Raw genomic sequence first — 14,548 nt, forward strand, 5'->3', positions numbered from 1 at the left:
GAGAGATTTTTTATCCATTAGAAACCTCACACCTGAAGATAAGAAATCAGGAATGAACAGTTGTGATCGTACTGTGTGTGTTGTGCTCTGATGATCTCAACCCACCACACAAAGATTCTGTCCCACTGCCAATCTAGAATCTAGTCCTCCAAGCCAGAATTCTCACTCTCGCATGATCACATGAGATCTAAGAAAATTGTAGAAGAACGACAGTGGTCTTAGGACAGTTTTTAACGGTAAAAATGCCAAACTAAAGAAAGAACGATTCGGCAGGTCAGCCGTGCTTGTTACGCCTTCTTCCTTGTTCCTCAGCTGGCTTCTTGATTGGCTACATTCCGTTCCACGTGGCTCTGCATCACAGGGTTTCCCCCACACGCGCAGATTTTTGATCGGAAACATTGAACGAGTTTAACATTTCCTATTGTCGGCCCCGACCGTTTTCGGAGCCGATTATTGGGAGAAACACCTCAGACCACAGGATGATCTTAAAGGATAATATTGTAAGACATTCGATAACTGATGTTCTCCATCCTTGAAAATCAGGACAAAATCATGGCGATTACCTTTATGCGTTTACACCCCTTTACCAGCACTGTCGTATCCTGTCTAGCCAGTCATTTATTACCTAACAGAGCATGCAGTACAATTGTGAACACGGGTTTCTTCGTGGTGGCTCAGAACATGCTCGCCAAGCAGCTGAGTCCATGTTTGTGCTGCAGTGCTCTTGTTTACTTCTCATCAGCAGATAGCAGAAGCTTTGTAGGTGGGTGTGTTTGCATGACAAAGGCAGACTTACAACCTCTGGAAGCACTGCAGAGTGCACAAACAGTGGTCTGGCTGTACATTTAACAGATTCTTTAAATTTGTCTATCTGAACTATTAAAATCCTTTAAAAGGTTTAAACAGCAAAGGACAGACCCTTTTCCAAAAAAAAACCATCTATTTTTTTCTTCGTTGACATCAGAAAACCAAAGATCTAATCAACCCCAGTTGTAAACAGTGCCTACAACTGCACAGAAAAAGAACAAGCTCATTCTGTGTCCTATTGGATCTGCAAGGATGGTGTCACTGGTGATGATGCCAGATTTTTGTGGATCTATTAACTGTGCAGTTTAATTGAGCCTTGTTTGTTTGGGAAAACTAACCCCAGGGCCTGTGAGACGTTCCAAAGATGGAGGACTCAACCTCACAGTCCTTTATCATTGAGGAGAGACAGGGCCCACAAAGCTTTAGTCAGGCTTGTTTTCTGCTTAAGGAGCAGTCTGACAATCAGCAACTTGCCGTTTGATGCTTGTGAGTTAACACTTAATGACTAAGAGGCGCAGATTGCATGGAGCTCACAACAGACGCTTGGCTGGTCTCAAGAGTTTTTACGTGGAATTAACCACAAGTGAGAAATTCAACTTAGATGGAGAAAGGAGGGAGGGAGGGAATAAGGAGTGACAGATTCTTCTCTCCACATGCAGAGAGAAAGCTGGACCTGCCCAGATGACCGAGACCCTGTGAGTGCCAGCTGACACAGACACGACACATACCTCACGTGTGGTTATCCACTGTTCCCCAAATGAAAAATAAGATGGATCTAATCATGTTCCCAAAGGTTCCCTCAAACAGCATTCATTTTGAAACTTTACAGTTGGGAATGACACCTCTGCCTGGCTTTTCATTTTCAGGGGGAAAAGTCCAGAAAAGGTTTTTTTCCACTATCGCTCTTATTGTTGTTGATGTTAGCCTTCTTGGCTAATGCTGGTTTGAAGGGAAAAAGCAGCAGTGTTGATGTTATGGAACAACTAACTTCATTCAGCCACTTGACTTAGGTCAAGCGGAACTCAATATGTCTTCCAGGTTTCGTTGTACATTTCCAGTCTCGTTACACTTAAAGAATCGAACGAGGAAGTCTGAATTTTCAGAGTAAATTACTGTAACGACCATATTTACCTCAACATGCTCATTCACAAGCACAGGAGTGAACACCAACCATTTAAAACAACAAGTTTTACAGTGTGTCTGCAAACTTTAGCACTTGTAGTAACAGAGCAGCACACACACACACACACACACACACACACACACACACACACACACGGTATGCCTACTCACTTGCCCTCACTGAATACACACTCCTACACACGCACACACACAGGCAGTCAGGTATAAAGATGTGTTGGGGTAAAACAATTAAAACTACAGGCTGTCTTTCACTTTGCTGTGGCAACATAGCCTACTTTTTTTTTCAAGCAAAGATTCCCAAAGGAAAGAGACCCCCTCCCTCCTACTACCACCAACACAACCCCCCCCCCCCCCCCCCCCATCAGTTCCTGCCTGTTCTGCCTCTAATGTTTATAGAAAGATACTCATGTTATTCCAAATTCCATCTATTTACAGCATCAAACTATCCTTCTGTCTTGAAATTTGGAATCTCTCTCTGTGCCTGTGTGTTAGGAAGGTGAGAACCTCAAACGTGGGGGCTCCTTTCTATCAGAACAGTGTGGGACTGGGGGAAGGGAGGCAGAGGTAGGGAGCCTTGAGCTCCGCCTTGGCAAACTGAGCTGCGTCAATTTTCACAGTAACACTCCGGTGGATAAAGAACGAGTGTGAATCTCAAAATAAAAGATTCAGCTCTGCTGATCGGTCTGCATTGCATTTTTCCAGCATAGTTTGTACTTGATTGTGTTAAAAAAAAAAAAAAAAAATTAAATAGGGCCGATGGCATGACACTGGACATTCGGGTTTTAATAAATGTTCTTGTCTATGGACATTAAGCTGTCCGATGAGTTTTTTTTTTTTTTCTTAATCTATGCGCTATTAATAAGTGCCGTTGTTTAATGATTATTGTCATAAAATCTAAAATAAATTGTATTTTATTCGCCGGTCCTATACCTGTTTTAATTACATGTGAATCGTCTAAATGGTTTAATGCATTTCAAACTGGCTATTTTTTTCTTTTCATCACTCGTAAATGATTGTTATTAGTCTCCTGTCCAGAAGTATTGAACAGATAAATGAATGACCTAAAACTGGTCGTCTACGTCATGTCGCGGTCTTATTTTGAAAACCAACCGGAAGCGCCTGGTGCCGTGTTCCGGCGAACTTTACTCTCCGGTGTTGGCGTTGGCGAGTCAGCCTCGGCGATTCACTCCTGCCGCTTCACGCAAACACACACCGCCGTATTCACGCAGGCTGCACGCCGTAATCTCGGACGTCTCTCTCCGGTGGTAGAGGACTCTTGGTCGGCCCGAGAAGGAGGTCGGGATATCGCCTCGCTTCTGCCCAAGAATCATTCATTTTCAGCGGACGCGGAGCGCTGCGATCGGCCGGCGATGCGGGAGCAGCTTCGGAAGTGAGTGCGGGGTTGAGAGAACCTCAGAGGCGGTGATAAATAATGGGAACGGTAACTGTGCTGGTCGTAATGCAGTAAAGCTGTTCACACAGACATCACACTGGCTGGGGGGTTCCACGACAGGAGACAGGCGGCGAGCCGGGGAAACACACCGCAACATTTCACCTGAAATCCCGAATGTGCACAAACCCGCATTTGTAGGCGGACAATCGTGCTTTTCATTTCATTTGGGACGCGGGGGAAATGTGTTCTTTTGTGATGTTAACTCTGCCTCTCAAGTCTCTCCCTCTAATGCAAATTGCGGTGTGTTCAGTTGTTAATGCCGAGATTCATCTGAGTCCATAATGCATGAATGGGAAAGCAGGGCGCAGATTTCCGTGCAAGTGGAGCCACACGGAGCCGTTTGGGGGGGCATTAGCCGCGGCTGCTGCTACTGGTGAACACTGGCGTGGGAACCGTGCGTGGTGTGCGGTCTGCGGCGACCCGATCCGCGCACATCCCAAATCCGAAAGCCGTTCCGCGCACTTCCGACTCCGGTCAGCCGCTGCCATGTTGGGGCAGAAGTACATCTGCTGCTGTCGCGCAAATAAACCGGCTTTGATTTGCTCGAATGGGTTCGAATTAGTTCCGTCGGGGGGGTCGTGTAAATCTATGCGTGTGTTTCAGTGTGCGTGCTTGCTGGCGCGCGTGATGCGTGAGCCTTGCTGTTTCCGGAGAGACTGCTTCTCTGAGCTGTGTTGGATTCCTCCAGTCACACGCGCACGCACACTCAAGAAGGTGCAATCATGCAAGGACCCATTTTCCCTACAAACAGCAATTTATTTCTGCCTTTAATGTGCGAGTCTAACTGTTAAGTGGGACATGCTCGCGCGCGTGTGTGTGCGTTTCTACTTCAGGAGTAGAAAAATAGTGCAGAGAACGCAGGCTTGGTGGTGCAGTTCGGGTTTTTTTTGGCACAATGTAATTGCAGGTGTGTGTGTGCGCGCGCACGCATGTCTTAAATATAGCTGAAGGATGAATAGCCCTCACACACCACGTCCACCTCCCAGTTGCTGACAGTGGAGCTGGCTTGCTTGGGCATGATTGTCACAGCGAAGGTGTGTGTGTGTGTGTGTGTGTTCTGCTTTTGTATTCAGCATAGATGATTATCACCGCTGGCTCTGTTTTGGTCTGATCTGGTTTATACCAGTGAATTTCAGCGTGCAGAGCCAGTGATGGAATCAAGCGCGAGGCTGCAGGCTTTTCCCCTCCTCAGGTGTCTTGTTTGTATGAGAAATGATGCTCTGTTTTTCTGTATGTGCGAATAAATGAGCCTGTGTGAGTGTCTAAATATCAAACTGACCCTGAGGAAGACATTTTGATCAGGAGCTGTCAGAAAAGTTCTAGCATGTTTGAGTAACCGTTTCCCACAGTCCTCGGGGGGTAATTAGCCCCTCAAATCCAGCATTTCAAAGCCTGAAATAGAAAATAAATGTCCACCTCATTATTGTTAAGTTTTCTCTCCTTGCTCTTTGCAAACCAGCCAAAATTGTGTTATTGGGAGTTTAATAATGGATTGTTGGCTTTGGCCGGTAAGGTTAATGGTGGGCAGGCTCAGCTTGACTCATCAATAGCTGAAATAATCAATAGACCACCAAATATTGATTAGACAGCTGTCGGAATCGGTCAGGTTCACTTTTCCCAAACTTTGATGGGCGTCTGTCACAACAGACCTGCTTCTGTCCTATACTGCTGAAGCTCTTCTAAAATAATACATCAAGCATCCCCGTTTGTAAAGTTGACAGATGGTTTTAGGCGGTTCTGAAGGAGGTCCCGCGTTCCTTCGCGGCTTCTCCGCCTATCCGGCTCCGGAACGTGGCTTCCATGCCTGTTAACCCGCCTTGTTTCTCACATCGCGTCAAGTCCCCAAAGGCCTTTGTCTCATCTCATTCTGATGCCTGTTGCACAGGAAACATTCTGTCGGTGCTCACTCGTAATGATGGGCAGAAAAAGACGCCACCATATCCCATAAACCACCTGTGATCATTCATCCAAGAGCCATGATTGACTGCAGTGAGAAGTGATACTCATATTTCTGTGCGGATCCATTAATGTAGATCTGTCATTGCCACAATAAGCCTTTCAGCTGCCTGTTAACTGTGATATGTCCCATTGTGTGTTTGCAAGTGCGTGGGACCGTGCACTATTGCACATGTGCGTGTATTTTTTATCGCACACTTCTCTTCAGTTTGGGTTTTAAGCTACGCTTGACAGTGGACGTCTACTTTACTGGTACAAAACGAGCCTCAAAAATCTCGTGCATCTGATTTTTTGGGGTGGGGTGATTTCATCCAGAATCGATTTTCTGTGGATGATATGATTGAACAAAAGTGCCGTGCACGTGCTGCAGATTGCCTTTTTGTTAGGAGAGACGCTGCCATTGTGTCAGGGTCAAGCTCGGCTGGTCCAGCAGCACCGTCCCAGCACGGACATGATAAATCTGTCAGCAAAACGTTGGCTAAACTAAGCTGAGACATTCTCAATTTATTGCCGCCTGCTGTGGGCTCTAAACACACCTCCTTTGAGAGGCGGGTGTAATCGCAACTGTTTTTACAACACTTATTGGCACGGAGCATATTTATGGACAGAGGTTTCAGCAGTAATTGTCGCCTTGTTCAAAAGTCCCAACAAGCCCTGGATAGCCTGTTATTGTATTTCATTTAAAATTTGTCCTTTTTTCTGTATAATGAAAGGTAGTCTCATTTTTTGCCTCCGTATCCACGGCTGCATTCTTTAGTAATCATTAGCGCCACTATTTGGCTGCTTGCATGTAGTTTTAATCACAATAAAACAGTTTCTCTCCTCCCCCCGGTTGGCCTCATTCAGAATGCCCTTGGGCAAGGCAGCAAAGCCTCTCATTGCACAATGCTTAATCTTTTGACAGTTTACAATGCATTATCAACACTTTGGCTTGTCCCGGGGCTCAGATGTTTCTAAGGGAGATGGTGGGAGCTGCTAAATAATAGAAAACTCTGTTGTTACTCTTAAACCCAGGAGAGTCTGATTCCTACAAAGCAGCATTGATGAGTTCCAGGTTGGGTGTCCATTAGTCACAGAAATGCTATTCTTAATTTTGTTCACATTTGGGAACAAAGTGTCTTTATTTTCAGGGCACATTGCCGTGAGTAGCTGTGCTAATGCTAGAAAATGGATAAGGTTTCTGGCAGAAAGTTGCTCTCCTATAGGGGGCTATGCTGCAGTGGGTGGTAAAGACAGATAAGGTGTTGAGGACAGGTGGACAGTATATCTCAGGTTTGAAGTTGATGCAGTGCTAAGGCTATACGGTACTTTATTGATCCTTTTAGGGGAACTCTAGTAAATAGCCTCCTGCCCTCCACAGCAGAAGCAGCAGCAGACTGAGAGGGTATAAATAAAAGATATTACCTTGTCTTTTTTTGAAAAACCAAGGAAAGGAGGATTGTTCCATTGAGGTTACCAAAAAAAAGTCCATCCTAAATCCAGCATGTTTGAAACTTAAAATTGCATTTTAAGTTCAGTGCAAATTCAGCTGGAAACATCTGCACTTTGGATGAACTTGCTGCTCAGCTTCAGAGGATCAGAGCATAACAACAGCGACATACGTGTGCAATAAAGTAAATCGCGTGTGAAAGGAACACGGGAAGATTTAATGAGGCCTTGCTACAACCAGTCACACTCGACACGTTTGTCGATAAGGCAGATGGACTCTGTTTGGGAATCAAGTTCATTAAGAATACTGGCTTCTTATTTGTGGGATTCCAGATCCGTGCTGCATTCAGAGATCTCTGCGTAAAGGTCACCACTCGGACACGAGATTCAATCAAACCAAGGAGCCAAATTTTGATGTTGAATACTAGGACACGTACTGTAGAGCTCCAGCCCTCGGTAGGAACACAATTACAAAGCACCCAAATTCAGCAGGGCACTGACAATTACAGCCATGTTTCCCTTCACAGGAGGAGCTGCACTTCTGTGACTCATCAGTTCATTCTTGGCCTCGGGTCTTTGTGAAAGCAGACGTGCTGTTTGCTTCTGAGACCATACAAAGGGCTGCATGTTGCCTGCGTTGCTCTGGAAGATCGGTGCGGGGCTGCACGTCTTGTGTAGCTGCTGATGAAAGCTGCTGCGTTTGATGCTGCAGTTATTAGAGGCATTTGTCCGAGTGGCTCAGAGCAGCACGCCAATGACTCTGAGTGACTGAGCTACTGTTTGCACAGACTGAGCTCAGGATTTTTTTAAGTAGCTCTTCACCACGGGACCCCTCTCCTCATTATCTGGAGTGGGAGAGAGATACAGTGGAGGCAGGAGAGAGGAAAACAAGGGCAGTGCAGAGAGAGAAACCCTGCATGTGGATGGTTCGTCTGGTCTCCAACAAAGGTTAACTGTAGGTGCACTTGTGTGACCACCTCAACGTGCATCTTTAGCGGACGGAAAGGACTCCAATTGTGCACCAGCAGGCCCTCGGCCACACGCGTAGGGCATAAAATAGCCCTTTTGCTGTGAAAGCTTGTCGAAGGGCTGTGGGTATTCATTAAATCTGCTTTTGTGTTTTGTCTATTTTTAATTTCAGCACTGTCTCTCTGTAAATATCATTCACAGCCAAACCCGACCAGCCTCTCCTGTACTTAAGTAATGGAAGTACATTTGATCTAAAAAATGATTCCTATATTTCAGTGTGCTGGAGAATGAAACGGGCCTCTATTTAACTGTATGAAATTCATGGACAAATCCTAATGGACACATACCCTTAGAAGGAAGTCAATCGTTTCCCACCTCACACTGAGCCAAATGTCTACTTATTAACCATCTGACATAGAAAGATAACGGAACAAGAACTCATTTTCTCAAGAGAAATTTTATACTGAAACTGTTGGTTCATCAATCGAACAACCTGCTTCACACGTCACCTTTCATTTTAAAGCATCTCTACACGTGAACAAAAGCGCCTTCCGCTCATTCCCGAAACAGTGTCAGCAAATGCAAACATTCTGCTGTTAGTCCCGTTCACCCAAGCAAACTTAACAGGTTACGGGAAAAATGCCCGGCCACTGTCCTTGGTACTGAACATATCTGAAGCAGGGAGATGGGAAGGAAACCGCTGCAGCTCCTGCCGGATCCTCCTAAATGCAACATTAATTACTGCAACTGTTGGCAATCAGAACCAGCAGCTTGTGACCTGCACAAGGTAGTCTTTTCCCAGCCCGGAGAGGGAAATGATAAACATTTCCCACTCTTTTGCAGCGACAGCAGTCTCTTTTACAGCTTGACACATTATTCACACGCACAGCTTCTCCTTCAAAAGACAATTTCCTCACCGTGACACATGGCTTCCATTAACCTTATGTAAACAGACAGCTGGCATATTAACATGAGCAAATATCTGGCGATCATAATTATTGTTGCAAAGGACATTGCTGAGATACTACGTGGCTGAAAGAGATGCTGCTTGTTTTTTCTTTGTTTGTTTATCATGTTAACAGTAATTATTACAGCAGCAGCTAAGTGGAACTGTTGACCAGGAGAATGTGCACGCTGCGGTGCCATAATTAGTTTTTGCTGCCATGAGTCTAAGTGCAGTTTTATGTGTTCTTGATGGCATTTCACTTACTTTATAGCGTGTGTTTAAAGATGCCGTGAAATGCAAATTGGAGCTCAGATCATGACACCCGGCTGGGATTAAACGGAAAGTAAATGGGCGGACATATGGGGTGCAGAGATCAGAGAACAGGCTTTCTGCTCTGTGTGTGGCGCTGTACTCTAATGGCACAATCCAAACAATGCCAACCTTTGATTTTTAAATGCGTTGAAACTTTGACAGCATGTAGACCTGATGAGTGCAGCCTTAACGCGCTCCTTAATGAGCTGCATTCTTCTCAGGGCCTCAATGGAAAGGGGACTGGGCTAAGACCTCAACGGACAGACAGACAGACAGACGAACCACACACCCGAATACTTGAGAAAAGAACTCGTTGAGCTTCATTTTTCAAGCACAAAGGCGAGGTTGGAAAAAGCAGGCGACTGTTGGTGTGTTTCACTGCTGCCCTGCTCGAGGCTTAAATCTCGCAGCGTGCCCTCAAAGCCCAAATACACGGCTTTGTCCCCTGCAAGTGGCAAGCTGACGTCACGTATGGAGGATGTCAGGGAAGAATGACACAGCAACCATCTTTGTAATTCTCCTGCCGCCTCATTTCTTTCTTCCCCTGTCACACTTGCCCACTGCTGCAATCCAGGGAGGATGAGTGGTTCTGTGCTACAATGTTATTTTCCAAGATTATGAGATGGAGGGGAGAAGCGCATAAACAAAAGGATTAGTGTCATAGTGCCGGCTTTTGGAGGAAAATGATCTATTTTATCGGCGGCAGTGATTCGTTTCTGTGGTAGCCAAAAGGATTTTCTGTTTCATTCTTGTATTTCTTCTGGGATGACAGAATCATTAGCATTTAGAACATCATTCCCTTTCTGGTGTGGAGATCAAAGTCTCATATTTACCCTGCTCTTTTACATTCCGTGAAAGCATCGTGCCCTGGAACAAGCCAGACTTCATGACAGAACAGCTACTCATTGGATCCTCTTCATGCCATTTGTAGCCGGTGCCTCAGCCCACCGCAATCATCCAAAGTCTCTCATAATGATCTTGAGTTTACTGCTTTTGTAATGAAGATTTTCCCTTTGGATGAGGGATAAATATGCAGGAAGGAAGGGAAGCTCACATTTGGAGGTTCAAGAAAGTCGTGATTGATTACTATTGATTTAATACTCACTTTGTTTGCTACTACACCCCCCCCCCCCCCCCCCATCCAATTCTGGCATCAGTCTGTATCAGAGTGAATTTAACTAATCAGAACTCTCCAGAGAGAATTGGTTGTCCTCCCTGATGTTTTCTGCATTTGAATCCCACACATTTTGTGCTGCTTTCGAAGCTGCCATTGATCTGTATTGATGCCCGTAGAGATGTGCAAAACTATATGTCCAATATCCCAAAAACGTGACCAGTTGAGTCACCAGAAGTCAAGCAGAGTCCAGCTGGCCGAAGGATCCTTCGCTTTATGCCTTTAGTTGAAAAGCTATTTGAGTGTGGACTACTAGTAAAGAGAAGAAACAAGGTTAAATCTAGCAAGTGGGAAAATAAGATGCTCCTTGGCAGCAGGGGGTTTGACACAGCATGTCTCTCCCAGTGGCTTTAAATAAAAACCATCAGTCCTTATTGTTCAGTCATTAGAAAATATTAAAGCTGCTACAGGAAAAACAAGCACAGTTTTATCAGATTTTTATTTAACTTGGGTTCGTGTAATCATCTGAACACTGTTCCTCCTTTTTTGTCTCATCCAGTCACCAGACCCAGACAACATGCTGGGATCATCCCAAGATGGCCGAGCTTTACCAGTCTCTGGGTAAGACTCCACTTTTTAAATTTTTTTTAGCTTGGACGATATAGCACACGGGAGCAGGCAGTGCCTTCCTCTTCATCTCTAATCCTGTACTATCTTTTTCAGCCGACCTAAACAACGTTCGCTTCTCAGCCTATCGGACAGCCATGAAGCTGAGACGCCTCCAGAAGGCCCTGTGCTGTAAGTGCTGTCCAAGCCTGTCCAGTAGATGGACGATGAATGAGTCAAACAATGTTTCTATGTTCTCGTGATTCAGTCAGTTAGCCCTCGTCACTTCCTCCTTTATAGGATTTTGTCATGACCTCTTTCTTGATCTACCTACCTGTGTGTATGTGTGTGTGTGTCCGTGTCTACGTGATTGCTAACTCGCTGTTGAACCTGTGGAGTGTGAGCTGCCTACGATCTGTTACGTGCCTGATGTGCTTTCAGGCCATATTGCTCACGATGACTATACACACACAAACTTTCTAAAAATAAACCGGTCCGTGTTGGGTTCGTCTTGGTATCGTGACTCCACTGTCACTGCACCGAAGAATACAGAAATGCCCAGGGCAGAACTTGGAAATTACAATCTCACACGGCGCACCTGATATTTTTAAATCAATTTTCCCTGTTTGATTTATTCGGATAATTGAAGCTCTGGCAGAGGGTTGTTCCAGACACCTTTTCCACTCGTTTTTCATGTGGATTCTATCGCCATCATTTTAAGCAGGCATTTCTCAGTGCTGAAACGTTGCTTCTTCCTCATCATTGGTGGATGTCAGCGACTGATAAAGATGAATATAGTGACGATTTAGTGATCTGGAGTCCAGCTGCCCTCACACTTCACATCTTTGGCTGTGTGATCGTGGAGGGTTCTTCTAATCTGTAGATTGAGCAGCAGTAACCTCGCTCTTTGTCTTCACAGTGGACCTGCTGAGCATGCCGCTGGCATGCGAGGTGTTCGACCAGCACGGCCTGAAACAGAACGAGCAGCTTCTGGACATCTCTCAGCTGGTTACCTGCCTGACCAGCCTGTATCAGCGACTGGAACAGAGCCACTCTCACCTGGTCAACGTCCCACTGTGTGTCGACATGTGCCTCAACTGGCTGCTCAACGTCTACGACACGTATGATTGGCACACGCAAGCGTTTCTGGAGAGGCTCGGTGTACTCGTGTTGATTTCTGGTTTTTGTTTTGTTCTTGGCAGTGGACGCACTGGAAAGATCCGAACTCTTTCATTCAAAACTGGAATCATCTCTCTCTGCAAGGCTCACCTGGAAGATAAATACAGATGTGAGTCACAAACCTGGGCTGCTTGATGTGACTGGAGGATATCAAACAGCTGCAAGAGTAGTTCAGGGCAGTGACTTTAATGGTCCGATATTATGAAAACACATTTTTTTTCTGGTCTGTACATTATAAAAATGACCAACCATTATCCCCTGGGGGGGTTCATATCCAGGAAGGTGTTCAGCAGTAAAATAGCAGTGTTTCACGATGTCATTGGTCGGGCTGAGAAATGCAAATTGATTTGTTGTTGGTTGTAAAATCCAACATGAGTTTCTATATTCTATTCCAGCTCCAGATGAACAGAAGGGAAAGTGGTTGCATTTCATTTTTAAGGATAACGTGCCAGCTACACTTCCTGTGAGTCTGTTTGTGCTAACTAACACATCAGACCACTTCAGGAACTATGGTCAGGACAAACTGGCCTTCTGTGGAACCATTGCACGCTACCATAGCATAAGAGGCATCCTCTCATTGACTCCCTGAGAGAGGCATGTAGCAGACGGGGATGATTAGCATTTAAAGGCGCGGGCTAAAAACCGCCTGTTCTCAGTAGAGCTCACCTGAGCGACTTTCAGACAGCCGAAATTCACGACCATGGATGGGTTTAGGGAAATACATTTCCAACAAAGTGTTGGACCTCTGACAGCTGTGTGAAATTGATGAAAAACAGTTAAAATATAATAGAAAGCCTTACAGGAAATTGAAAAGTTGTAATTAGAGGTTTAAGCAGCCCTTGTTAATCCAATGTCTCCCAGTGAACTTTGTTAAAAGGTGTGCGTGTGTGTGTGTGTTATCTTGTTTGTTGAAGTTATTCGCATGCGATTTAATTGAAAGTAAACAGAGCAGGTGAGTGTGTGTGATTAGAATTGTCACGGCTCTCTGGTGGAGCAGTGCAACCACAGGCAACAGACCTAATGTAATGAGAGTCTCTGTTCGACGGACAACACATACTTTCATTTCTACTCAAGGTGACCGATGTGCTGACGTTTGTGCTTCAGCCACGAGAGGTTTTTGCACTTTTGTTGATGATTTCTTTTTGTTTTTCATTTAAAGTTAAGATTGGATTTCCATTTACAGCAGAACAACAACTCAATTTGTGCTGCCTCATTTGATCAAACCTCCCACATCACCAGACTCGGAGACAAACAAAGAGTCACAAAAGTCTTTAACTGAGCGGCCCCGTTCGTGCTGCTCATTGGCCCAACATAAAACACTGGTCCTCATCCGCGTGCCTCCCCCTGTCCTTCAGTCTTGTTTAGACAGGTCGCCAGCGCCACGGGTTTCTGTGACCAGCGTCGCCTGGGTCTCCTGCTCCACGATTCCATCCAGATCCCCCGGCAGCTTGGCGAAGTGGCCTCCTTTGGCGGTTCCAACATTGAGCCTTCCGTCCGCAGCTGCTTCCAGTTTGTACGTCGTGCACCAACATATTTCATCCCACACATTCAGTCGCACCACACAGAAAAAAAATCTTCCCCTGGGAATTCTGTATAATCTTGCAGCTTAACCATGACTTAGACTCTTCTGCTTTCTTCAGGTCCACATTTTCACCCACAGTCAAGCACATTTTGTTATCATATTTGTGATCGTGCCCCTGAAAATGTTGTAGCAAGCAGCACAAATCCTTTAGCAACACAGTTTCTTAGATTTTAGACCACCTGAGTCACAGAAATAAATGGAAAATCTGCTTCGCTTTTTTTTTATTACAGCAGTCTAGTTAAGTTGGTGAATAGGCACAATTGCCAACATGTGTATCCACACTAGATACTGAAAATTTCTTGATATTCCTCAAAACCGAATGTGTTTATATAAAAGAACCAGACTGTCACTAAAAAAAAATAAAGGCAGGAAAAAAATCAATAGAACCAACAACAATAAAAACAGTTTTCAGGAAAATAGACACAAGTGTGTGTCTGTGTTTGTTCTTGTGAACATAAGAATGAACAACAGCCTGCAGGGAATCAAACGAGGCAAGCTGCAGAGAGCGTATCTGCAATGGGATTTTCACGGACATTTAATACACACACACACACACACACACAGAAAACAGGGCAGAATAAACCGCTCTGCATTCACGCGGCTGTTGATTTAAAAAAGGGTGTCACAACGCAGAGAGGAAAGGACAGTTGCCAGTACTCTAGATCAGCATTCCTTTTGTATTTCTTTATATTTGGGAGCAGATGGGGGGGGATCCTTGAGCCACAAAACAAGCAGCAAATCCAGACGACACTGGAGGCTTCCAGTAATTGCGGTCTGGCTGGATTATCCCTGATCTCCCAGAGATGATCCAGCATTTTCGTGTTTAAAGTCCCCACTTTGGACACCAAATTGAGCTGTTCTCCTCAAACGTATTCAGAAAGTCAAACCCATTGTAATGTGTTCAACAAAGGGGATCGTCAGTGTCTCCTGCCATCAGTCGGCCAATCTCGGCTTAGGAGCCGTGACAAAAGCTTTGGAAGGCCAGTGAGTTTGCAGTCAGAGACACATTTACAGGATAACTTTTAGCTTCAGCATTGCTGTAGGGCACATCGA

General features: G+C 45.1%; 1 protein-coding gene across 18 annotated transcripts in view; it reads left to right on the forward strand.

The window, feature by feature from the left end:
* Window positions 1-14,548, forward strand: part of dmd (dystrophin) — a 167,528-nt gene that overhangs the window by 137,679 nt on the left and 15,301 nt on the right. For 13 of the 18 annotated variants that reach the window (XM_057026113.1, XM_057026114.1, XM_057026115.1 and 10 more), the window contains 6 exons: window positions 1,467-1,502; window positions 10,688-10,749; window positions 10,852-10,926; window positions 11,654-11,855; window positions 11,937-12,022; window positions 13,269-13,426. In XM_057026113.1, coding sequence (XP_056882093.1) covers window positions 1,467-1,502; window positions 10,688-10,749; window positions 10,852-10,926; window positions 11,654-11,855; window positions 11,937-12,022; window positions 13,269-13,426 — 619 coding nt within the window. The remainder of the gene's footprint in view (window positions 1-1,466; window positions 1,503-10,687; window positions 10,750-10,851; window positions 10,927-11,653; window positions 11,856-11,936; window positions 12,023-13,268; window positions 13,427-14,548) is intronic. The other 5 variants (XM_057026123.1, XM_057026109.1, XM_057026117.1 and 2 more) reach the window with 1 other exon arrangement.

Source organism: Takifugu flavidus, chromosome 3, assembly GCF_003711565.1.
Source record: "Takifugu flavidus isolate HTHZ2018 chromosome 3, ASM371156v2, whole genome shotgun sequence".
Lineage (NCBI taxonomy): Eukaryota > Metazoa > Chordata > Actinopteri > Tetraodontiformes > Tetraodontidae > Takifugu > Takifugu flavidus.